The 26,879-nt window shown below is 43.2% G+C and overlaps 1 protein-coding gene across 4 annotated transcripts in view; it reads left to right on the forward strand.

Moving 5' to 3' along the window:
- PFAS (phosphoribosylformylglycinamidine synthase) overlaps positions 1–26,879 on the forward strand; it is a 517,919-nt gene that overhangs the window by 109,441 nt on the left and 381,599 nt on the right. For all 4 annotated transcript variants that reach the window (XM_044086680.1, XM_044086681.1, XM_044086677.1 and 1 more), the window contains 5 exons: positions 17,394–17,534; positions 20,020–20,144; positions 22,961–23,089; positions 24,456–24,587; positions 25,070–25,198. In XM_044086680.1, coding sequence (XP_043942615.1) covers positions 17,394–17,534; positions 20,020–20,144; positions 22,961–23,089; positions 24,456–24,587; positions 25,070–25,198 — 656 coding nt within the window. The remainder of the gene's footprint in view (positions 1–17,393; positions 17,535–20,019; positions 20,145–22,960; positions 23,090–24,455; positions 24,588–25,069; positions 25,199–26,879) is intronic.

Here is a 26,879-nt window from a genome sequence, read left to right on the forward strand (position 1 = left end):
CTATGTAAGTGCATCTCTCACAGGTTGTAGTGTTGGGTGGTAGGAGGAGAGGGTTGTCTGTGTACATGAGGCAATTGCTGCATTGCCCCAGTATGCCCAGATTCACCAGGTGGACAGGAGAAATCACTGGAAGCTGACCCTTGGACATGCCTGGTTTGGTGTTTTTTTTTTTTTGTAAAGTATAGGAGCTGTACCTTAGCAAGGTACTTTGCAATTATAGGCTGTTTAGTGCCTACGATTAATTTCTCCTTATTAACAAGGACACTAGAGTGCTTGTATCAGTTTAAAGCTTCCTAGTGCTTTCCAGCAGGTATTGGAGAAAGTGCTAGTCACAGGGATGCTTAAAGGTAAGATGAAAAAAAAAATGCACCCTGCAGTGTGCACTAGAGAAGTTAGATGTGGAAGTAGGTAACTTAAGTTGTACCTGTTTAAAATGTTAAGGTTTAGTAGAGAGTTACTATTTTTAAAACAGCAAGATGGATTGAAAGGGGTGGTCACTTTTGTATTCTGGTACTATGGAATACAGTAGGATGGCCAATAAATTTAAATAGTTGAAGGGGAGTGATTTCAAAAATTATGATTTTGTGATTACTCACACAAGCCAGTGAAAGCAGAGAGGAAATGAGATATATGGTCAAATTAACATAAGGGACAGGCAACAAGAAAGACAGTGGTATTTAACAAGACAACTGTAACTGGGTGGGACGGTTGGAAAAAATTTCTGCCTGACTCAGAAGAGAGAGAGCTGTGGTCTCTTTTGAAGTTTTAATATGCAGTTAAAGCAGAATGCAAGTAAAACACAAGGTAAAGAAAACAAGCCACAGTATTCAAAATATAAAAAGGCAATAACCATTGATGAGGGTAAGGCAGTTCACACAGCCTACCTTGACCTAGCAAAAGCGTTCGACACAATACCCCACTCGGGCATCATAGAAAAGCTCACCAGCTTAGATGTAACCCCATATGTCACAAGATGGGTTGCAAACTGGCTCAAGGACAGAACACACAGGGTTAGAGTTGCTGGTGCCATGTCAGACTCCGGTCACGAGCGGTGTCCCACAGGGCTCAGTCCTGGGCCCCCTCTTGTTCAGCATTTATTTTTCTGAAGTGCAGGCAAACATAGGGGGATTGTGGCTGACAAAATTTGCAGATGACTGCAAACTGGGCACCATAATTGACACTCCATCAGACACAGACATCCTCCAGAAAGGTCTCATAGAAATGGATAACTGGTGCCAGAGCCATGGCCTTAAGCTAAATGCCAAAATATGTATAGTCATACCCTTTGGGAAAAACAAGGTAACCCCTAATTACCACATAGGTGGTAATCCATTAAACACGGAAGAAGTTATCAGGGACCTGGGGACCCAAGTTGACAGTAACCTCTCTTTTGACACTCACATTGCCAAAGTGGTTAGGAAGACCTTCTACATTGCCCACCTGATCATGAAGGGATTCACATCCAGATCAGGAGAGGTCATTGTACCCTTGTACTCTTCACTTATCAGACCAATGATTGAGTACAATGCCCCATTCGGAATGTACCTTACCCGACACCTGCAGCAGTTGGAAAGACCCCAAAAGTTCCTCACCAAAAGGATAAAAGGGCTCAAATATATGTCATACGATGCCCGACTGAAGAAACTCCAGCTCTATTCAGTCTCATACCGTCTGCTCAGAGGTGATCTGTGCTTGACATACAAGGCCATGTCCAACCCGGAATTAATGGACATGTTCCACCTCAAAATATCCAAATCCACCAGAGCCACGAGAGCAAGAGACTTAAACCTCAACATGGATATAAATAGGACGTGCTGGAGGGACAGATTCATCACCCAGAGACTCCCTACACTATGGAACAGAATCCCAGTCCATGTGAGGCAGAGCCCCTCACTGACTCTGTTCAAGAGAAATCTTGACGAGTGGATGGGAGATCGTAGGTTTACCCCGGGAATCATCTCTGTATCACTGCTGGACAGAGGCACAGCAAACTAATGGGTATAGTATTCTCATCCTAAGGGGTGGTGAAAGCCACACACACTCTGGCTAGGCTTATAAATGCCCTAGGGCAGATAGCCTAGTATGAACCTAAAATACAACAAATAAAAGCAAACTAACCTTTCCTTCACAGCAAAGTGTAGCAGAGTCTGGAGGAGCCTTTCAAAGTGTATTTAAGTAGATGGGGAGGGGGGCAAAGCCATTGTGGAGTAAAAGGCTTTTTCTTCAGGTCCTTCTGCATAGGTTCAGTATGAATTCTTCTGCAAAGAAGTGTATTTTTCCTGTCGGACTAAAACCAATGGCAGAAAGACCAGAAAGTGGTAAGCCAACCTTAAGTTCAGGCCTGTTGGGTCCCAGTCCCAGAGTACTCAGCAAGGAGCATCTGTGACTTACAAGAACAATTCCCTGCCCCACCACTGGAAAATTCTACCCTAGCCCTGCTCTTCACCTTTTCCCCGCCAGTAAAGCTAGGGGGGTAGATTGCCTCTCCTATTAAAACTGAAAAAAAAAAATGACTTGGGACACGTCTCCTAAATCTAATAAACTCAGGATACAGACTGCACTTTGTAACCCAGTCGAAGTCTTCAGGCTTCCCTCCATTACAAAAGAACAGCAAAAGGAGAGAGAGAGAGATTCAGGTACAAGAGCTGTTGGCACAGAGGTCCATAAGCGACTCCAGCAGAAAGCTGTTTCTGGTCCCTAGAAAGGAAGAATCTGAGACCTACTGGTGTCCAAAGTGAGAATGCTAACTCTTCAAAAATCTCTGCCTTTAATTCTGTCCCAAGTTGTCATGGTTGCTTTGGATCTGAAGGATGCCCAAGCTGTCATGGTTGCTTTGGATCTGAAGGATGCCCATCTCCACATCTGTATAGCAAAAGACAACACATTATTCCTGAACTTCAGTACAGATGTTCTTACTGCCAATTCTGTGACTTGTCTTTCAGCTTGTCCACTGCTCCCAGAGTCATCAGGAAATGTCTGGCTCTAGTGAAAGCTTATTGCACGATGGAGTGCCTACACTCGCCCATATTTAGATGATTACCTCATTTAAGCAGGCTCATTGGAGGAACTGAGGGCATCCCTTCCAGCTGATCAGGGAGTGCTACTGCAGTCTGGGGGTTACTCTTAACCTACAGATATCCAGTCGCCATCATTCTGCCACAGGACAAAGTCCAGCTCCTGACACGTTACTGACAAATTACTTCCAGACTGTCTTGGGGGGCAATATTTCCACCATGGAATTCCTCAGGATTCTGCAGTTCATGGCTTTCTGCTCTCTCTCAATGCCCTTTACCAGACTACATATGAGGAAGATAACAGACTCACTTCAAGAATGTCTGGTACAAGCGACAACATTTCTTACAGATCCACCCTCACCCCCGCTCAGAAAGGAAATCTCGAGTGTATTTGCATATGACAACCAAATCGGAAAGTATCCTTTCAGATCGAGAACCAGGACCTCATCTCTGCTGCTTCATACCTTACATGGGGCACCTGCTCAGGAGAAATGACCATGCGGGGTAGCTGAGACAGCATTTTTTCAGGACAAAACAGGTAATCCAAAGAAAAATTATGGCAGTTCAGACCTACAGAATAAAATGGACATCTGGGACTGTGCTGGTGAAAACAGTACCAAATGGTGTTGTATGATTCCTGTCCCCTCTGGTGAATGGCCATGCAGCTCTGGGATCTGGCTAAGGTGATGGGGCTGACCCTGTTAGGCCAGTATCTACCAGGAAATGAAAACTGACTGGCAGATTCACTCAGCAGGTCAGTCATAGACCCTCACAAGTGGATGTTTGAAGGAAATTTTCAGCTGACATACAGGTGGTGGTTGCCAGAAAAAGACTACCACTTTGCTGAAAGCAGAGCAGGCAATGTGAACAGTTTCACTCGAGATCCACTCAAAACAGCCTGGAAGATGGATGCCTTCTCACTTTCCCCAGGAAGTTTTGTGTGTCTACATCTTTCCTTCGCTATCCTTCAGGGTGCTTCATAAAATCAAAGAAGATAGACTTGAGGTAATCCTAATAGCACCCATTTGGCCAAGACATCATTAGCATGGCAAAGTAAAAGTCATGGGTGCTGCTTTTGAAAGCGAACCTTCTCACTAAGAACATGAGCGTGACACTACACTCACTTTGACATGCTGAAAATGGCAGGGTGGATGATATGACACATTTACCTTTCAGATGCTTAATATCGCCAAAGAAAAAAAGCCAGAAGACCAAGTACCAGAAAATCACACATTTCAAAAAATATGAAATTCTTGCTGTGGTGGGTGGCCAAGGGGTAGCATCCACTGCAAGCCAGGCTGTCTCAAGTCTCTGAGCTCTCTAACAGAGCTCTACAATTATTCATTTGAAGCCACCAAGAAGGACTCGTGCTCCTACATGGGATCTAAATTTTGTCCTAGAAAAACTATCTTACCCTACCTCCTTTTGAATCTGCTACCTCCACAGATCTGAGATTCTCAACGTACAAAATTGCCCACTTGTTGGATCTCTCCTTTTCCAGGAGAGTCTGAGTTACAAGCCTGTATGTGTCGGGAGCCTTTCTTCATGTTTCATAAGGACAGTCTCTCCCTGCATACAAATTTCTTATTTATGCTCAAGATAGTATGTTATGTTTCAGTGAACCAATCAAATGCCTCGTTTATGCCCATGACAGTACTGCGGTGGTGTTGGTACTGTGGTGGTGGTGCTGCGGTAGCGTTGTCGCCTCACAGTTAGAGGTTACCCGTTTGATTCTCAGTTAGAGCGTGTTCTGTGTGGCGACATGCATGAATTGGGCGTTCCTTCGTTGAAGGTTGTGCGTTAGGCCCGGCAAGCCAGCACGTCAAAATCTATTGCCAATCATTAGCGGACCGGAGTTCCGCTGTGGCGACCCCTAACCGGGAAAAGCCGAAAGAAACAAACATGCCCATGGCAGTATCTGAAGTTTTCATTAACCTGCCTGTCTTCCTCCTAAACCCTTAAAACAAAGGAAAGAGAACTCTGCGCTCAGTGGATATGCAGAAACAACTCGGATTCTACATGCATAAAGCAAAACCCACTGAAAATTTGATCAGCTATTTGATGCTCTTTATAAAAAGAAGGAAGGCAGAACAGTCGACATACCATTTCTAAGTGGATTTCTGATTGTGCTGCCTTCTTTTACAAGCATCATGGGAAGGCAGTACAACCTGACTACTGCCAGTAGCCAGAGCAGGGTTTGCTTCAGCGATTTTGCAAGGGATCATCTCTTCTGCCCTTCTTCAGACCATCCTCCTCTCTCACTGTAGCTCTATGAATCTTTTGGGAATCTTCCCAATAGTTATTACTGCAGCAGTGAAGCACAGTGAACATAGTGCAGTTTTATGTAGGTACTTACCATCCTAATAGTTATTACTGCAGCAGCGAAGCACGATGAACACTGTACAGTTATGTAGGTACTTACCATCCTAAGTTATTACTGCAGCACGAAGCACGATGAACACTGTACAGTTATGTAGGTACTTGCCATCTTAATAGTTATTACTGCAGCAGCGAAGCACGATGAACATAGTACAGTTATATAGGTACTTACCATAAATATTGATCAGGTTTTTCCACTGTTGTAGTACCTATTCCCTCCCACTGGCACCTCTCTCTTCTGTTTTTCATACCTGGGTTGGGATGAGTACCTTTCTTTATTGCTAGGTCCTTTCACCTGTCCCCAAAGTCCCTCTGTCGTTATTATTCCATGTTGGCCTGAGGTCATATCTGGGCAGGTTGTGCAACTGGTACTCCGGAGAGAATGATAGACTGGTCAGGCAGTAAGAAAGGTCTGAAGAAATGGCACTGTCCAGTGATCCTTTTTACACCATTGTTCTAACACCTAAGGAGAGGGCATCTTACACCATTGTTCTAACATCTAAGGAGAGGGCATCTTACACCATTGTTCTAACATCTAAGGAGAGGGCATCTTACACCATTGTTCTAACATCCAAGGAGAGGGCATCTTACCCCATTGTTCTAACATCTAAGGAGAGGGCATCTTACCCCATTAGTCTAACATCTAAGGAGAGGGCATCTTACCCCATTGTTTGTTCTAACATCTAAGGAAAGGGCATCTTACCCCATTGTTTGTACTAACATCTAAGGAGAGGGCATCTTACCCCATTGTTTGTTCTAACCTCTAAGGAGAGGGCATCTTACCCCATTGTTTGTTCTAACATCTAAGGAGAGGGCATCTTACCCCATTGTTTGTTCTAACATCTAAGGAGAGGGCATCTTACCCAATTGTTTGTTCTGACATCTAAGGAGAGGGCATCGTACCCCATTGTTCTGACATCTAAGGAGAGGGCATCTTACCCCATTGTTTGTTCTAACATCTAAGGAGAGGGCATCTTTACCCCATTGTTCTAACATCTAAGGAGAGGGCATCTTTACCCCATTGTTCTAACATCTAAGGAGAGGGCATCTTACCCCATTGTTCTAACATCTAAGGAGAGGGCATCTTCTGGGAATGGGGGAAGGGAAAAGTCTATGTTATTTAGGACAGAGAGTTCTCTTCCACAAGGCAGGAAAAACCCAAGAATAATTAAAACAACATTGGAGACACTTGAACATCAACATTTATGTACTTTTTCTGACCAAATATGCAGGGTCATGACTGCCATTGAATCTTTATTACAAGCCTTCCTCTATACTAAAGCGTCCTTGTCATTTGTTGACACCAAGTGCCTTCTGTCATTCTCTGGTGTCTGACTTTGTAGTACAACTCTTTACCATAAATTTGATATCCAGCCTGTTGTTGGCACGTGCCTGTTCCTATTTTATATGTTTTCGTTTGGTGCAGTAGTTCTCCTGCTTTGTCTGATCTGTAATGACATCAGTCCTGTGATGTCTGACTTTTCACAGTCTCCTGGAATTTCTAATAGTAGAGGTACTACCCCCAGCATTCTGTAATATGCAGCCTAAGTGCCCCCTGTTTACATAGTCATTGATACCGGTCTCCCCATATAGTTACTCCTTATCTTTAATTATCTCTAGCCTTCTTCAGCTTACCATATCATCAAGCCGCCATTTCCCGTCTTTCAGAATCCTGTGACCCACAAACAACCTTCACCAATACATGAATAACAGTTTTGCTTATATTGTCCAGCCATATATATAGTTTTGTGACACTGCTCACCCCTCCACTTCTGTATTTCTAATATAAATTTATATATATATATATATATATATATATATATATATATATTATATATATATATATCTATAGATATATATATATATATATAGATATATATATATATATATATATATATATATATATATATATATATCCTCTACAAACCTGATTTATATCCCACCTTTTAACTACAATATGGTAGTTGGCGTAGAAGATTAAGGAGCTGTTAGTGAGCTGATGTTCATCGTGCATACAGCTGCAGTCATAACAGATGGGTTCTCCTGCCGTCAGGCGGGTCCTCGGTCGGCCGAATTCCAAAGTCTAGGTCCGGCGTCGGTTGTCTTCACTTCTTCCCTGACGTCAGTGCGATAGGAGTATAAAAGAACCAGCCGACGCCATTTTCTTCAGTCTTTCTTGCCGTGCGGTGCCCGAAGCAGAAGCAGTTCGCAAGTGCCGGTCGGCCAGCTCCTGAAATTACGAAAATTTTGCAACCGAAGTCTTTTTGAAAGCCAAGTACCCCGTTGGGGAAACTTTTCTTGCCTCAGACCGATGTCAGACAAAGTTAATAATTGTATTTCATGTGGGAAGCAAATACCGCATAAGGATTTTCATTCCCTCTGCATTCCTTGCTTAGGCCCAGACCCTGACGTCTCGGTCTGTCGTTTTTGTGCTATGTTCAACAAACTCACCATTAAGCATCGGGCGGAGTTCGCACAGCACTATTTTGGCAAAAAAATTTAACTATATTATGTCTTCGGATACTCCGACTCCAGTTTTGTCTAAAAAAATGCAAAGATAAGGACCGACACACGAGGTCCGCGGCCTCTACCGACACCACGCCAAAGCTCTCAGCGGGGCGCCTACGCAGCCCCTGCCTACCGACGACACTTCATTGGCGGTGTCTACTGTGCCCGAGGTCGCAGGCTCCTCGGCCCACACCCCGACTACAGATACCGAAGCCACCCTTGGTGGTGAAACTCAAAATGTAGACAGGTCTGCCTCCTCTCAAGGTGTCTTCAGACCTTCCTCTTCTTTTTCCATCAAGGCTTTCACTAAGTCTAAAGCAGCCATGCATTTTAAGAGACACGCTACACAGGGCCCTTGTCCAGGCCCCATGCCTAAAAAACAGATACTTAAAATGGCTGAAGATTTAATTACCCCCCCCCGGACAAAAGGCCCAGAGTGGAGGAAGAATCCCCCCTCCTCTGACCAGGCCTCCATTATTTCAGAGCACTCTGATGAACAGGAACATTCTTACTCCCCTTTTGAAAATTCTGATGCAGAGGAGTCCATTCCCCTCTGTCTCCCCAGAGGATTACTCATTTGGGGAAACCTTGCATACCTTGTGGGAACACTTCCACTGGGAAGGCCAAGAGTACTCAGACTCCAAGAAGAGGCTTAGGGATTTTCTCTTGCTCCCTCAGCACAGGCCTCTGGCTATACCTCCTGTCTTAGACATACTAGACATACTAGATGATGTGTATTCGGAGGCCTGCCTTAACCCAGACTCTTTACCTCCAGCCCCAGTCAAGCCTGATAGGTACTACCGGGTTCCTGACTCACACCAATTTTTATACAAAAGCCATGCGGCTGAACCAGAAACTATATCACAGGGCCCCAAAGGGATTAAGGCCTCCACTGCTAAAAATCCATTACCTTCAGAGAGAGAGTCCAGAGCTTTAGAAAGGTGGGGAAAAAAGGTATACACCTCAGCCACCTTAACCATGAGGGCATTAAACTGCCAGTTCCATATGTTAAAGTGCCAACAATTTCTGTTATCACAGTTGAGAAGCAAAATGTCACAACCTGAACAACCAGACTTGAAGTTGCAGGATTTGATGCATAGGGCAGAACAAGTGGGAAAACATACCTTGCAATGTGGTTTTGATGCTCTAGAGGCCTCAAGTAGAGCTGCTGTTACAGGATCAGTCATACGTAGACATGCCTGGCTCAAGGAGCAAACCTTACCAGATCATGTCAAAGCTAAATTACTAGATGCCCCTCTACAAAAGGATGTATTTGGTGTTAAAGCTGAGGAGGTATTAAAGAAAATGGAGGAAAAGGCTAAATCAATGCAAACAGTGAAAGATTTTCTACAGGTACAACCTCCACATTTCAGTAGAAATTGGCCTTCCAAAAATTGGTTCTTTCCAGCCACGGACAGAACCCAAAGAGGTAGATACAGGCACCCGAGGGGTAGAGGGCAATCTCAAGGATCGTTTAGAGGCAGACAATGGTAAGCTCCTACACAAAGAGGTGGTGAGGATAGTTCGCAGCCATTCAGAAAGCAAGCCGAATGACTTTCCCCTTTGCATGCCAAGCAAGGCTCAAATGGCAGCACCCTTAGGCGGAAAACTGGCATTATTTTCAAAAAAATTGGCATATTGTCACAAAAGACAAATGGATCCTGGACATTATAAACAGAGGCTACAGATTCCATTTTCACACCCTTCCAAAAATGAGAGGCATGCCAAACCTGCCACACAATCAAAGGGCAGAGGCACAAAGACAAATTTCAGATCTCATGGACATGAAAGCTATTCAAGAGGTACCTACTCAAGAACAAGGACAAGGTTTTTATTCCAGACTATTCCTGGTACCAAGGAAGGGAAAAGATTGGAGACCTATTTTGTACCTATCCATCCTAAACACATTTTTACTTGTACCAAAATTCAAGATGCTCACATTACAGCAGCTTCTTCCCATGCTGGGCAAGGAGTCTTGGCTGGTAACATTGGACCTCAAGGAGGCATACCTGCATGTCCCAATCAGACAAAATTGCAGAAGATACCTCAGATTTCTTGCAGGTTGAACCAATTATCAATTCTCTGCATTGCCCTTTGGCTTATCTACTGCGCCCAGAGTATTCACGAAATGCCTGGCATCAGTAATTGCCTACTGCAGACTTCAAGGGATACAAATATACCCATATTTGGACGACTGCCTGATCCAAACGGACAGCAAGCACATACTTCTGAAACATCTGGCTTTTGTAATAATGTTGTTGAATTCTCTGGGATACACAGTCAACAAAAAGAAATAGAGGCTAATACCCTCTCAGAAAATAATTTTCCTGGGTGCCAACTTGGACACAAACACCCAGATGGCCTACCTCACATCAGAGAAACAGGGGCAACTAGCTCAATACTTCAGAAAACTAGCAAATTTCACCAGGCTGACTGCAAGGAAAATCCTGCAGGCTCTGGGATTCATGGCATCTTGCATCCTACTAATCCCATGTGCAAAGCTGCATATGAGGAAACGTCAATGGTACCTGAAAAACCTATGGTCTCAACACAGCCACAGTTTGGAAACTATAATACCACTAATTCCATGCCTTCAAAAGGAATTTCTGTGGTGGGCTCAAGCATGCCAAACAAACACAGGTCTCCCATTCTGCAAGCCTCAAGCAAATCAAGTCATCACAACAGATTCTTCGGACTATGCCTGGGGGGCGCACATGACAGATCGGTGCATTCAGGGCAAATGGCTCCAAAAAGAAAAGCACCTTCACATCAATCAAAAGGAAATGCTAGCAGTAATAAATGCTATTATAGCTTTCAAAGACCTTCTGCATCCAGGTCAACTATTGATAAGGACAGACAACACCACAGTAATGTGGTACATACACAAACCGGGAGGAACCCATTCATACCCCTATGCAGGCTGGCCATGTCACTTTGGAACATGGCTCTGGAATTACAAATCGAACTTCAAGCACAGTACTTGCTAGGCAAGGAAAACACGCTGGCAGACAACCTAAGCAGAAATATGACAGATCCACATGAATGGAAGTTGCATCCTCAAGTTTTTACAGAGATAATTCAAGCATGGGTAAGGCCAGACATAGATCTCTTTGCCTCCCACAAAAATCACCAATTGACAAAATTCTGCTCAAGGACCTTTCATCCACAGGCTTGTAGAGTGGACGCTCTCTCTTTCAGTTGGGCAATGACAGTTTATGCCTTTCCACCTCTTCCTCTGCTGCCCAACGTTCTATTAAAAACTAGAGCAGACAGACCAAAGATGATTCTCATTGCTACAGACTGGCCAAGACAGCACTGGTACCCACTCCTGAGGAGCCTGACGTATTCCCCACCATGGACCCTACCTCTAATGCCTCTTCTTCTGACTCGGCACAGTTTCAAAACTCTTCACAGTCAGCTGAAAACACTCAATCTGGCCGCATGGAAGATTCCTTAACATCACAACAGACCCTACTCTCCAAGGAGGTGCAGGATGTCATTTTGGAGGCCAGAAGGCCGTCTACTAGAAAAGCTTACTCCGCAAAATGGAAACGGTTTTGTGCCTGGAATGAGAGAAAGGGCCAGAATCCTGGAAAACTGAATTTACCTCAAATATTACAGTATCTAGCTGAGCTGCTAAGCAGTGGACTTTCATTCTCCTCCATCAAAATCCATGCCTCAGCCATTTCTGCAGAATACAACACTGATCCACCTTTATTCTCTCACCCCCTCTTAAGATAGTTCCTCAGAGGGGCTAAGAATATAAAACCCCCAAGGAAACAACCAGTACCTGCTTGGGACCTCAATTTCATACTAGAAAAGCTGACCTTGCCTCCTTTTGAGCCAGCTGCCTCAACAGAGTTGCAATATTTATCCTGGAAAACAGCTTTCCTTCTGGCTATCACCTCAGCTCGCAGGGCATCGGAACTACAAGCCCTCATGGCTGTGCAGCCTTTCATAATCTTCCATCAGGACAGAGTTTCCTTATGAACCAACCCGTCCTTTATGCCAAAGGTGGTATCCAGGGTAGCTTTGAATCAGGCTATCCACTTGCCTACCTTTTACCCTAATCCTCAAAACAAAGGGGAGAGACTACTACATTCCTTGGACATCCACAGACAGCTGCATTATTATTTGGACAGAACAAAGCCTTTCAGAAAATCAGAACAGCTGTCTGTGTCCTATGCTATAGGAGCTCAAGGGAAGCCAATTTCCAAACAGACAATCTCAAAATGGATAGCCCACTGCATACGCTTTTGTTACTCTTTTCATGGTAAAACTGTACCTGCAGGCATCAGATCTCACTCCACAAGGGCCACAACTACCTCTGCAGCTTTCCTCAGAGGAGTTCCTACCAAAAATATTTTGGAAGCAGCCACTTGAGTTCTGTGCATACCTTCTCCAAGCACTACCACCTACCATTATACTCCAAAACTAGAGCAGGCTTTGCCACTGCAGTCTTGCAGGGCATCCTGGCTCCTCCTAGTTCCACCAAGTGCCTACCACCCCTTTCTTAGCTTTGGGATTCTATCCATCTGTTATGACTGCAGCTGTATGCACGATGAACATAGTACCGTTTTGTACCTACCATAAATGTAGATGTTCGAGTGCTAATACAGCTGCAGTCCAGGTTTCCCACCCTCCTTCCCCTCTTGGGACAGGCCTAATGACAAACACCTCCTCATACAACCTAATTGGGGTATTCATTTATGGTGTATTTGCTTGTAACTACTGTATTTTGATTATATTGCATTGCTTTATTACATAAATTTATGTATTGCCTTCCTTCTGGGGGCACCTGACATCTGGGGCAAGAAAAACTGAAGAAAATGGCGTCGGCTGGTTCTTTTATACCCCTGTCGCACTGACGTCAGGGAAGAAGCGACGACAACCAACGCCGGACTTAGACTTTGGAATTCGGCCGACCGAGGACCCACCTGATGGCAGGAGAACCCATCTGTTATGACTGCAGCTGTATTAGCACTCTAACATCTACATTTATGGTAGGTACAAAACTGTACTTTTCCTGTAGTCCAGTGGTGCAAGGTTTGATTCCCTCAGACAGGATTAAGGAGCTGTTAGTGAGCGGTGTCCTGTAGTCCCGTGGTGCAAGGTTTGATTCCCTCAGACAGGATTAAGGAGCTGTTAGTGAGCGGTGTCCTGTAGTCCCGTGGTGCAAGGTTTGATTCCCTCAGACAGGATTTAAGGAGCTGTTAGTGAGCGGTGTCCTGTAGTCCCGTGGTGCAAGGTTTGATTCCCTCAGACAGGATTAAGGAGCTGTTAGTGAGCTGTTTCCTGTAGTCCCGTGGTGCAAGGTTTGATTTCCTCAGACAGGATTAAGGAGCTGTTAGTGAGCGGTGTCCTGTAGTCCAGTGGTGCAAGGTTTGATTCCCTCAGACAGGATTAAGGAGCTGTTAGTGAGCGGTGTCCTGTAGTCCCGTGGTGCAAGGTTTGATTCCCTCAGACAGGATTAAGGAGCTGTTAGTGAGCGGTGTCCTGTAGTCCCGTGGTGCAAGGTTTGATTCCCTCAGACAGGATTAAGGAGCTGTTAGTGAGCGGTGTCCTGTAGTCCAGTGGTGCAAGGTTTGATTCCCTCAGACAGGATTAAGGAGCTGTTAGTGAGCGGTGTCCTGTAGTCCCGTGGTGCAAGGTTTGATTCCCTCAGACAGGATTAAGGAGCTGTTAGTGAGCGGTGTCCTGTAGTCCCGTGGTGCAAGGTTTGATTCCCTCAGACAGGATTAAGGAGCTGTTAGTGAGCAGTTTCCTGTAGTCCCGTGGTGCAAGGTTTGATTCCGTCAGACAGGATTAAGGAGCTGTTAGTGAGCGGTGTCCTGTAGTCCCGTGGTGCAAGGTTTGATTCCTTCAGACAGGATTAAGGAGCTGTTAATGAGCGGTGTCCTGTAGTCCCGTGGTGCAAGGTTTGATTCCGTCGGCTTCCATTGCCTGTGTGACTCTGAACAACTCCTGAGCCGAGTCTGAAAAAGATCCATGGAGATCAGTGCTCTGCCCCGAAAACAAATATAAAAAAATAAACGAACATGGTCTGCCCTGCCCAGTTTCTTCTGTCACCTCCAGTGATTATTGTTATTATTATGTTTTTTATTGAAACTGGCTTTGTGGTTCTGTCACGTTCTTCGACCACTCGGCTCACCCACATCCACTGGGAACCAATCATTATGCATTACACAGCACTTCAGCACCCTGGACGACTCACAGTGGGGAGTAGGCAAGACGAGGAAGCTGCATTGAGGATTCTAATAATTCCTGATAATTCTAGAGAAGTACAGAATTACTGTTGTATTTTACTTAGTTTAACTAAGATGTAAAAAATATAAAAAAAGATTTTTGCTGTAGCTGTTCCTACTATTATTTTTGCTACCTCGATAACCGAATCCGCAAAAAACAACCTCCGATGCTTTTCTGAAATCGTCTTGTCTCTGTCTTTTTTGCAGAGTTTTCACTAGAGCTACTCAATAAAAAACATTCTTAATTAAAAAAAAAATCTTTTTTTATATTTTGCAATTTCTAAGCACGAATCACATGATCTGTTATCTATCTGATAAACCCACTAGTACATCTCTTCAAATGCTCAGTATTCGACATCCACTAAATCATGTTTTATATTGTAATAGTTGACTTTATTTTGTATTAATGTAATCTGATAAATTAATATTTAATTGTTAATTTATATCACTTAATGTCTGTTCACATATATTACTGAATGTCTGTTTAAAAATATAATGTGTTGGAGTTTTTCTCCATTGGGCATCCATTGAAAAGGGATTTTTGACTAAGTCACCCAGATGGTAAACAAAAGCAAAATAAATATAACGTCATTTATAGGTTCATAGGTTCATACTAGGGCATTTATAAGCCTAGCCAAAATGTGTTTGGCTTTCGCCACCCATTTTAAATTTATTTTGCTATGCCCTTTTTCGATGTTAGTATACTGTGCCTCTGTCTAACAGTAACACAGAAGAGATACCCGGGGTAAACCTACGATCTCCCATCCACTCATCAACATTCCTCTTGAAGAGAGTCAATGAGGGACTCTGCCTAACCTGGACTGGGATTTTATTCCAGAGTGAAGGGAGACTCTGGGTTATGAATCTGTCCCTCCAGCATGTCCTATTTATTTCAGTGCTGAGGTTCAAGTCTCTCGAGCGCGTAGCTTGATGGGATTTGGATTTTCTGAGGTGCAGCATGTCCATTAATTCCGGGTTGGACATGGCTTTATACGTCAGGCACAGATCGCCTCTGAACAGGCGGTATGCCACTGAGTAGAGCTGGAGTTTCTTTAACCGGGCAGCATATGGCATCTGTTTGAGCCCTTTGATCCTCTTGGTGAGGTACTTTTGAGGTCTTTCCAGTTGCTGCAGGTGTCTGGTAAGGTACATCCCAAAAGGGGCATTGTACTCAATTATGGGCCTGATGAGGGATGAGTAAAGAGGCACGATGACCTCCCCTGATCTAGATGTGAATCCCTTCATGATTAGGTGGGCTATATAAAATGTTTTTCTAACCACTTTGGCCACGTGGTTGTCAAATGAGAGATTGCTATCAACTTGGGTCCCCAGGTCCCTAATTACTTCTTCTGTACTTAATGGATTTAATGGATTACCACCTGTGTGGTAATTTGTGGGCACTTTGTTTTTGCCAAAGGGGATGACTGTACACTTTTTGGCATTTAGCTTGAGGCCATGGCTCTGGCACCAGTTGTCTGTTTCTATGAGGCCCTTTTGGAGGATGCTTGTGTTGGCTGGAGAGTCGATTATGGCGCCCAGTTTGCAGTCATCTGCGAACTTGGTCAGCCACAGTCCTCCCGTGTTGGCCTGTACCTCCGAGAAATATATACCGAACAAGAGAGGTCCCAGGACTGAGCCTTGTGGGACACCACTTGTAACTGGTTTGGAGTCTGACATGGCTCCAGCAATTCTAACCATGTGGGTTCTGTCCTTGAGCCAGTTTGCAATCCATCTAGTGACATAGGGGTTTATATTTAAGCTGGTGAGCTTATCTATAATGCTCGAGTGGGGTATTGTATCGAAGACTTTTGCGAGGTCCAGGTAGGCTGTGTGGACCACCTTCCCCTCGTCAATGTCCTTGGTGACTGTTTCAAAGAAATCAATCCGGTTTAAGAGGCAGGATCTGCCCTTAACAAAGCCGAACTGGGTAGGATCCAGTGTCTGTAGGTCCCCGATATCTTTATTTATGAGGTCCATGATGATCCTTTCCATAGCTTTGCAGACCAAGCTAGTCAGGCTTATGGGGCGATAGTTTCCAGGATCTGTTGAGGCACCACCTTTATGGAGAGGGACCACTGTTGCTTTACGCCACTCTTTGGGTACATATCCTGTAGTAAGGCTGAGATTGAACAGTAGTTTTATGTTTGGGTTTAGCTCTTCTTGGAGTTCATGTGGGACGCAGCCCGGGGCACCGTCTGGTCCCATTGATGCTGTGTTTTTTGCTTTGGAGAGGGCGGCTCTTACCTGAGCATCTGAGATGTCAGGGGGGCAGCACTCTGCTGGGATAGATATTTGCCCTTTTGGTGGGGAGGGGGGGGGTGCGCTGAACCTGTCAGCTAGGATGTTGGCAATGTCTGTGGGTTCTGTGTATTTTTTGTCATTTTGGACTAATTCTGAGCATATCTGGGGATTACCACCCAGGTTTCTAACATAACTAAAGAAAGCCTTGTGATTATCCTTAGTGTCCTGTGCAATTTTTCTCTCGAAGCTGGCCTTAGACAATTTTATGAGTGCCCGTAGTTTTTTGCTAATACTGATCAGTGATGCCTTCCCTTTTTGGGATTTTGCTCTATCATTTAGTAGCTTCCTCCTTCTATTGTATAGTTTGTTTATGGCTGCGGTCCACCAGACAGGACGTCTGCCTTTGGAGGATTGGGTCTTGGTTTTATTTGGGATTGCATGATCCATGCATTCCTGAAGGTGTTCATAGAATGCGTTTATAAAGGATTCTGCGGTCTGGGCCGTATTTTCCACAGGCCCGGGGGCTTTGAAGGATTCCACCTCTGTTTTGAGGAGTGTGAAATTTGCTTTAGAGAAGTTTTTCACTGTGGTTTTCTGGGCAGGGGGTGGGGTCGGGATGTGAATATCCAGTGAGATTAGTTTATGGTCTGATCTTACCAGTGAAGGATACATTTCTGGTCTGGAGCATAGAGTCCCCATGTTGGTGATGATTAGGTCCAGTATGTTTTCCCCTCTTGTGGGAGTGGTAACAAGTTGTTCCATAGCATTTGAGTTTATAAATTCTAGGAACCTATTATTATTTTATGTCATTAGATTTCCGTAGTTTATAACTGTCACCACTGTTACTGACCTGTGTGCTGTGCAGCAGGAACGCCTTACTGTATTGAATGTGGATAATTACTGTTCTCTGTTATCCTATATTACACACTTATGTGTAAATGTGTTTGTTTTGGCTTGTACTGATGTTGTATTGTATCTTTATCCATTTAATTTCCTTACTTTGCAGTGAACACAGTCGTCACTGGTTTTTCAAGGGACACCTGAAGGTTGATGGCAAAGAAGTCCCATGTTCTCTTTTTGACATGATCATGCGGACACAGGAGACAAGTAGCTCAAACAACGTCATAAAGTTCTGTGACAACAGCAGGTCAGAACCCACCTTGTATGCTTTCTTTTGGCATGGTAACTTATTTTAAAGATGTCAGGCTGTGCAGAGTAAATGTTAAAGCCTGTTCCGTCATTCGGAACTCTGTGACTTCACTGAGCTTTATTTGGAGAGGGTTGCATTATTTACTACAGATGTATTTAGTTAAATCTCTTCACAGTGGAAAAACAGAATAATTTCATTGCTTGCTGGCATTTTAACAGATATGTGAAAAAACGTCCTACACATATAAATATGATTATTTCAGTTGGTTGAATGCCCATGTCTAGTTGGTTGAGTCTAAAGTGACTGAATCTAAGTGGTTAAAACCACATTTCACTGAAATGTCATTTAGTTAATAATTGCAACATTACACAGTCTATGCTACTCAAGTGAAAATGTTTGGAATAGTTTTTGCAGGGGGAAACATGCTCACCAATTCACTTCCTGTTACTTAGCAGCATTAATTATGTATAGCTAATTCTAGTCAGCATATAAAACGTTGTCATATATTTCTACAGATTTGTAATTCTGTGTTAGAGATCCGTTTGCAGCTATCCCACACTTGACTAAATGGATGTTCAGCCCAGTGTTCATTCAGTAAAATAGGCCGTTTGTTTTCAGTCGTTTGGGAGTCAACCAAATGGGCATTCAAGTAGATGACTCGGGTTCTGTACGAGTGTGTGTGTGTGTGTGTGTGTGTGTGTGTGTGTGTGTGTGTGTGTGTGTGTGTGTGTGTGAGGATTGTGTTTTTCTAACTGTTGTTTTGTGTTGTGGACATACACACTAGCAGAACCATAAGTGTCAGTCTCACGGGCTGGAGCTTTCCTTGGGTTCATTGAATTAGCCTAGCCTTTTCATGGGTCTGGGCAAACATTTGTGCTGAATTGCAGGTCCGGTCAAGGAGTTTGAGAACTGCTGTGTGTAGTTTTAAGATGAATGCCTGGTTTAAATGTTCTGCCTTACATTTGCTGTGTCACAGTCACTTTTATAATCTGTTATTTGGCTATGTTGTGATATATAATGTAGTCTTGTCATGTTTCTCCCCCACTGCCTGCTGACCATAGTCGCTCCCTTCCTTGGGGGCTGTAATTCAGGCAGTCATTAGGGGGGTTGTAGTTAAGTTCCTAAGTTCCTTCCCCCTGTGCCACCTTAGTAGTGGGTTCTAACCCAAACCCTCCCTCTTTCCCCACCCCTAACCCTACACCTTACCTTAAAAAGATTACCATAACACTGCCAATATTCAGATGAATCTGAGGCTAGTGTTATGGGGTGTTCAGTCTGAAGATCGGGAGAGGCAGTAGTTACCCATTCTCAATCTTTTGTAGGTTCGATATTTAAGGCATTTGATGTTATGCATGTTTAAACCTTTTAAACAAAATAATTAGGCATCCATTTGTGATTGCATATGAGTGTGTTGGTCAAAGCCTGGTGCCCACCTTTAACACATCATATGTAAGTAATACTTGCCTCTTCTTTTTAATAACGAACGGCCACTACTTTATTTTGAACATGCCTTATTCTAGACCATACGTCGTCCAAGTGAGTGGTCCAGACATTTGTGTTTTTAGAAGGAATGTTTAGTTAATCTGCAGAAAGACGGATCCTGCCAATCTCCATGTGATATCTTGGCCCGCTCTTGTATCATTTGAGAAAATCCTGTGAACTGGGAGGTATTCTTAGACGGCCAAGTTGAATCGTAAGTCATATGTTTGGAGTGAGCACTGGAGTATGTCAGGAAGGTGTTGCCAACCTGGTCCGTAAAGCACTGGAGTATGTCAGGAAGGTGTTGCCAACCTGGTCCGTAAAGCACTGAAGTATGTCAGGAAGGTGTTGCCAACCTGGTCCGTAAAGCTCTGGAGTATGTCAGGAAGGTGCTGCCAACCTGGTCCGTAAAGCACTGGAGTATGTCAGGAAGGTGCTGCCAACCTGGTCCGTAAAGCACGAGTATGTCAGGAAGGTGCTGCCAACCTGGTCCGTAAAGCACTGGAGTATGTCAGGAAGGTGCTGCCAACCTGGTCCGTAAAGCACTGGAGTATGTCAGGAAGGTGCTGCCAACCTGGTCCGTAAAGCACTGGAGTATGTCAGGAAGGTGTTGCCAACCTGGTCCGTAAAGCACTGGAGTATGTCAGGAAGGTGTTGCCAACCTGGTCCGTAAAGCACTGGAGTATGTCTGGAAGGTGTTGCCAACCTGGTCTGTAAAGCACTGTGGAGTATGTCAGGAAGGTGTTGCTAACCTGGTCCGTAAAGCACTGGAGTATGTCGGGAAGGTGTTGCCAACCTGGTCCGTAAAGCACTGGACTTGTCCCATTCTTTTTCTTTTTGCTATACCTGGCACAATCCTGGGAAATCTGTACCTTTCTAGTTCTCTACTTTTGTATGTTTTTGGCTTATAAAGTCGATCAGAATGTTTTTATTGTAATTTTGTCTTTGTCATTTAAGGAAGTTGTATTTAGTCTTTAGTATGATTTTTTTTTGTCCTTCTCAGTGCTATAGAGGGGAGAGAAGTTTCTTGCTTATATCCTGCTGATCCAGCTGAGGTGTCGCCCTTTGAGCGTCGAACCTCAAAGCGTCATGTCATCTTCACTGCAGAGACCCACAACTTCCCTACAGGTGAGTAGCGTTTGGGATTATGACTCCGTTTTGGCTTTATTGATCTTCATTTTGCATGTTTTTATGCATTTTTTTTCTTAATTCAAGTTGCGACTTTTTACTTGTTTTATCATTCACTTGACATTAACTCAGTTCTTATGTGCCTTTTTTTGTGAAATTTTTGTTTTATGGAATACACAAGAAGCACATTTCATATACAGCAGACTTGTGAAAAGCTTCCTGTGTCTTGTATATTTATCACTTCTAGTCCTGAGTAGCCTGTTAGCAGATGTCACCGTTGCTGTAGCAACAGGGTTTGTGTCTTTCATGCCAATTAATCCACGTTCAGAAATGGATCAGGTTGAGCAGCCTGGTTCAGGAAGGGTAGTTTTTTTAACCCCTATTGTAGGTCATCATTCGCTTGATAAGTGGAAAACATTTTGAGCACTTAAAGTCCTCTGTTGGAGGCTTGCAGGTTCATGTTTCACCACCTCTCGTTTATGTTACAGAAGTCAAAAGCAGTAGATGTTGATTGTTACTGCATGTCCAATGTTTATAACAAAATCAGGGGCAAAATCCTTTACATGGCATCTAGACTATATTGCCATACCGGTCAGTGTATCGTTGTCTCCTGACCATAGTGTGTGGTGTGTGAGGTGTATCCCTAAGACATATAAATCAGATGGGAATGTCATCACTTGTTGTTTTTCAGGGATGGGTGACCCTTTTTATAGGAGAAGCAGAAGTCTAAAAAGTGACTAGAAAGAGGCACAGAAAGACATAGTAAGCTGATCAGAGTAGCAGCTGTTTAAATCCACTGGATTATTATTAAGCAGTTCCAAAATATGAATACCTTTATATTTAGAGGAGTGAATTTGGCCTTTTTCTAATTTTTGTCTTGCTCTTTCTAATCAGAAGAGTCCCACAATGTAGACATTTTTGTGTCAGATGGGGATGATCTTGTGCTCCTCCTGCACCAATTATTGTCAAATGTTGCTCCAGAATTTGTCGTTTAGTTGGAGGCGATGCTTTTTTTATGGACAGTAGATAACATTCTTCAATCTGCAGAGTGCTATGTTATTGGTACCTGCTTAGTGACCGGTTGTGGTTCTCAGAGGTGTATGCTTACTGTACCTAAGGGGACATGTTTGTAGAATACATTACAGTACTCTGCAGTGTATGCCTAGCATATCTAAGGAGATGTGTGCCCACTGTTGGACTGTATTTGTAGAATACGTTGTGGTACTCTGCGGTGTATACCGAGTGTACCTGAGGAGGCATGTGCCCACTGCTGGACTGTATGTATAGAATATGTTGTTGTGTATGCTTACACTACCTAAGGAGGCATGAGCCCACTGCTGGACTGTATGTGTAGAATACGTTGGGATACTCTGTAGTGTATGCCTTGTAGCTATGGGACCATGCCCCTGCTGGACAGAATGTGCAGACTACCTAGCTAATCTATACCTAGCGAATGTGCAGACTACCTAGCTAATCTATACCTAGCGAATGTGCAGACTATCTAGCGAATGTGCAGACTACCTGGCTAATCTATACCTAGCGAATGTGCAGACTACCTAGCTAATCTATACCTAGCGAATGTGCAGACTACCTAGCTAATCTATACCTAGCGAATGTGCAGACTACCTAGCTAATCTATACCTAGTGAATGTGCAGACTGCCTAGCTAATGTATACCTAGCGAATGTGCAGACTGCCTAGCTAATGTATACCTAGCGAATGTGCAGACTACCTAGCTAATGTATACCTAGCGAATGTGCAGACTACCTAGCTAATGTATACCTAGCGAATGTGCAGACTACCTAGCTAATGTATACCTAGCGAATGTACAGACTACCTAGCTAATGTATACCTAGCGAATGTGCAGACTACCTAGCTAATGTATACCTAGCGAATGTGCAGACTACCTAGCTAATGTATACCTAGCGAATGTGCAGAATACCTAGCTAATGTATACCTAGCGAATGTGCAGAATACCTAGCTAATGTATACCTAGCGAATGTGCAGAATACCTAGCTAATGTATACCTAGCGAATGTGCAGACTACCTAGCTAATGTATACCTAGCGAATGTGCAGACTACCTAGCTAATGTATACCTAGCGAATGTGCAGAATACCTAGCTAATGTATACCTAGTGAATGTGCCGAATACCTAGCTAATGTATACCTAGCGAATGTGTAGAATACTTAAGTAATCTGCTGCCAAAGATAGGAATGCAGTAATTGTTTGATTTATTTTAGTCATTCATTCCTTAAGCTTTAACTAGGTCTGTGGACATTTTTGTACTAGATTTTCTTAGTATGCTATTTTCATTGTATTTCAGTTAGTTTTTTTGTGTCCTTTTCTCCCTGAAAGCTGAATTTAGACTTTTATTTGATATTTTATACATGGCAAACTTTACATGACTAGTCCTGGTGATTACATATTTTTGTGTTAAAGATTAGCAGCAGGATTCACAAAGGATTTCATGGCTTTCTGTGTTTCACAAAATGAGGTACTATGGCTCGATATTCATTTATAATGAATGTGATTGCAGTTTGGGGTAGAGATGGAGAAAATCATGATGTAAATTGAAGTCTATTAAAGTGTTCTTTGTTAGACATTTTCTATGCATTTTTTTCCTCTGTTGTTATTTAGTAACATATTATTTTTTCCTCTGTTGTTATTTAGTAACAGATTATTTTTCCTCTGTTGTTATTTAGTAACATATTTTTTCCTCTGTTATTTAGTAACATATTATTATTTCCTCTGTTGTTATTTAGTAACAGATTATGTCTTGGACGTGTTGATTTATTTATTTTTTGTTCCCGTGAAAGGGGTGGCTCCATTCAGCGGTGCGACTACAGGCACTGGTGGGCGAATTCGGGATGTGCAGTGCACAGGAAGAGGAGCGCATGTTGTTGCCGGCTCTGCTGGATACTGTTTTGGAAATTTGATGATCCCAGGTAATTGTGTTTCTGACCACAGACCTTACCGATTATAAACAGACTCAGCCTACTAGTTGTTAACCTATCTTAGGTACTTGTGTTTCTGGGCACAGACATGTACAGCCCACTAGTTGTGAACATATTCCAGGTAATTGTGTTTCTGGGCACAGGCATATATCTCACAGATTATAAACTGACTTACCCCAATAGTTAACATACTTTTCTGCATTTTTTGTGACTTTTCAGCAAATTTTTCATTACTGCAGAGTGAATTAGTGACTGTTGTCTTATTACTTGGTAGCTGTGAAGGCAGAAATTTCTGTCCGTTGCCTGCATTGCCTTAGTGGGGGTGATACCTCTGATATTACATTTCTGACTGCTGCCTGCATTGCCTTAGTGGGAGGTGATACCTCTGACATTAAATTTCTGACCGCTGCCTGCATTGCCTTAGTGGAGGTCAGACTGCTGACATTTCTCATGATTTGATAGTCTGCTGGTGCTCCAGTTTCCTTCCATGAGCTTGAATAGCAAAGTATGTAGTATTTTAATGTGCATCACAAAAGCATGTACTAAGCATTGCTGATGTTGCCAGAGCTGAACTGGCTTAATGCAGATCGAAGCAGTCACTGCTTTTCCCAGTGACAACAATAGGAAAACAGAGCTTCACCTAGTGTTGACCAGTTTGTCATGCAACCTGAATTGTCATAATGTGGAATCATCTTTTTACAGGGCTGAAATTCTTCTCAGCCTCTAGTATTAAAAATCACAGCCCTGGGTCCTAGATTCATACTAGGTTAGATACTCTTTAGGGTTGATTGAAGCCTAACCAATTACCCCATGCGGGAATTAAACCCTGTAGCTTGTGTTTGGAAGGTAAACACCTTAAAAATTATGCCAACCTCCCTTAAATTAAGTTCCAAATCGCTTATGTATATATCTCTGTACAGGCAATTACTAGGCTAGTTGCCCTTGTGAGTTATTTAAAGCCTGGACAGTGTCCCTTTGGGGGATTCAAACTCCTGTACTTGTCTGTGAGGTAAACACCTCACCTTAACCATTATGCCAACTCCCAGTCCTGGAATTTACTAATATTATCAGTGCAGGAACTCTTTCTTATTTCTCACAATAGAACTTTTCACATAGTAGATGTCATGTAATGAGTGCTGAGGAAGCTTTGTACTGGTTTAGTTCAATTATTTAATTATACACCTGCTTTTAAATAATTATAATGTTATGAGAAAAAAAATCACTAACTATAGGAGGAACACCGTTAAATCTGGGGTTAAACAAATCATACTGTCATAGCAGTGAGGGGTGGCAAAGCCAATAGATTGGGTGATATTACAAACATGTATAGAGAGCTGATAATTAGCTTATTTTGCAGGTCACCAGCAGCCATGGGAGGGCTCTTCTTTCCTGTATCCTGGAAACTTTGCATCTCCACTAGAAGTGGCAGTCGAGGCCAGCAATGGGGCCTCAGACTATGGGAACAAGTTTGGAGAACCAGTCCTGACAGGTAAGGAAAGGCAATACATAAAAGAATTATACAGTGGCAATGCGAAATAGTGAGTAAATATACTTGATATTGTTTCATAGAAGACAGACCTCGGTTCAAGAGTCTGCTAGTGTTCACAGCAGTGTGTGATATTATCAGTTTTCCACCAGTGAGAATAGAGCATTACCTTTCATCTTCGTGAGTACTCAGAAAGACCAAAACAGCAAAGTAGCAACTAGTAAAAGAAAATTGCCACCGTTCATGGTTATTTATGGACTGTCAGGCTTCATTTTATTTGTGTTGTAACTTTATTGACTTTTAAACTAAAGTTGTGATGGGTATCCTTTAATTGGTTAATTCAGTCACACCGTTCTCAAAAAAAAATTTAGATTTTTTTCAGATATCAGTTGTTAGCTTTTTTTGGGGGGGGGGGGGCTGCATTTTGTTTCTTTGGATGCTGGCTATCACTGACATTATCAATGTTCCTTTTTTTTGGATACTAGGCTTTGCCCGATCCTTTGGAATGAGATTGCCAAGTGGTGAGAGGCGAGAGTGGATCAAGCCAATCATGTTCAGTGGGGGGATTGGGACTATAGAGGATCAGCATATTCGAAAAGAGGAAGCCAAGGCAGGTAAGCAGCTAACGCCAAAAGTTATTATTTTAGAAGTTGTTATGAGTGACACTGACAGATCCCACTCAATGAGACACTTCAGTAACATCACACTTTTACACTATATTCATACCTGTCATAAGTGTACGGGATCACCAGTCCACATACAGCATGTCTTTAGGATATTGAGGAAACAGAAGCATCTGATGAAGACCCAGGCAGGCACAGCAAGGACACACAGTCTGTATTGCCAAAAGTACATACATGAGTGCAGCATGTTGTTCATGTTGTTGTATGTGTTCAATTTGATTGTTTAATACTGTCCATTTTATGTATGGAGATGTTCTCCCCAGGCCTCTGCTGAAAATGGGCCTCATGCCCAGTCAGACATTACCTGGTAAACAAACAAATAAATAAATAAATGTTCACTCATTCTTGTCTGATCACTGTTGATAGTTTTGACATTCTAGCAGGAGCGGCCTTAGGTCAGTTGGTGCCCTAGGCAAAAGAGCTACATGGCGTCCCCACCCTGGTCTACCTACACCAAATAAATATGGGAAAAGTTCCCCTATTATAGCGGCACCCTAGGCGGCCGCCTAGTTGGCCTATGCCCAAGGCCGGCTATGCATTCTAGATATCACTTTTATATTTGACCAAAAGTATTATGTTATATGGAGAAGGGTTTGAAAAGCACCCAAGTAGATGGAGACCAGTTAGGCTGATATCACCATGTTATTCAGTGCACCGTTTAAACAATGTCACCACTGTTATTCAGTGCAAAGCTTAAATGATGTTATGTTATTCAGCGCACAGCTTAAATAATGCCACCTTGTTATTCAGCGCTCAGCTTAAATAATGCCACCTTGTTATTCAGCGCTCAGCTTAATGATGCCACCTTGTTATTTAGCGCACAGCTTAAATGATGTCACCGTGTTATTCAGCGCTCAGCTTAAATGATGCCACCTTGTTATTCAGCGCACAGCTTAAATGATGTCACCGTGTTATTCAGCGCTCAGCTTAAATGATGTCACCGTGTTATTCAGCGCACAGCTTAAATGATGTCACCTTGTTATTCAGCGCACAGCTTAAAAGATGCCACCTTGTTATTCAGCGCACAGCTTAAATGATGTCACCTTGTTATTCAGCGCACAGCTTAAATGATGTCACCGTGTTATTCAGCGCTCAGCTTAAATGATGTCACCTTGTTATTCAGCGCACAGCTGAAATGATGTCATCGTGTTATTCAGCGCACAGCTTAAATGATGTCATCGTGTTATTCAGCGCACAGCTTAAATGATGTCACCGTGTTATTCAGCGCACAGCTTAAATGATGTCACCGTGTTATTCAGCGCACAGCTTAAATGATGTCACCTTGTTATTCAGCGCACAGCTTAAATGATGTCACCGTGTTATTCAGCGCACAGCTTAAATGATGTCACCGTGTTATTCAGCGCACAGCTTAAATGATGTCACCGTGTTATTCAGCGCACAGCTTAAATGATGTCACCGTGTTATTCAGCGCACAGCTTAAATGATGTCACCGTGTTATTCAGCGCACAGCTTAAATGATGTCACCGTGTTATTCAGCGCACAGCTTAAATGATGTCACCGTGTTATTCAGCGCACAGCTTAAATTATGTCACCTTGTTATTCAGCGCACAGCTTAAATTATGTCACCTTGTTATTCAGCGCACAGCTTAAA

Source organism: Protopterus annectens, chromosome 10.part0 (genome assembly GCF_019279795.1).
Source record: "Protopterus annectens isolate FY-2018-M chromosome 10.part0, PAN1.0, whole genome shotgun sequence".
NCBI lineage: Eukaryota > Metazoa > Chordata > Ceratodontiformes > Protopteridae > Protopterus > Protopterus annectens.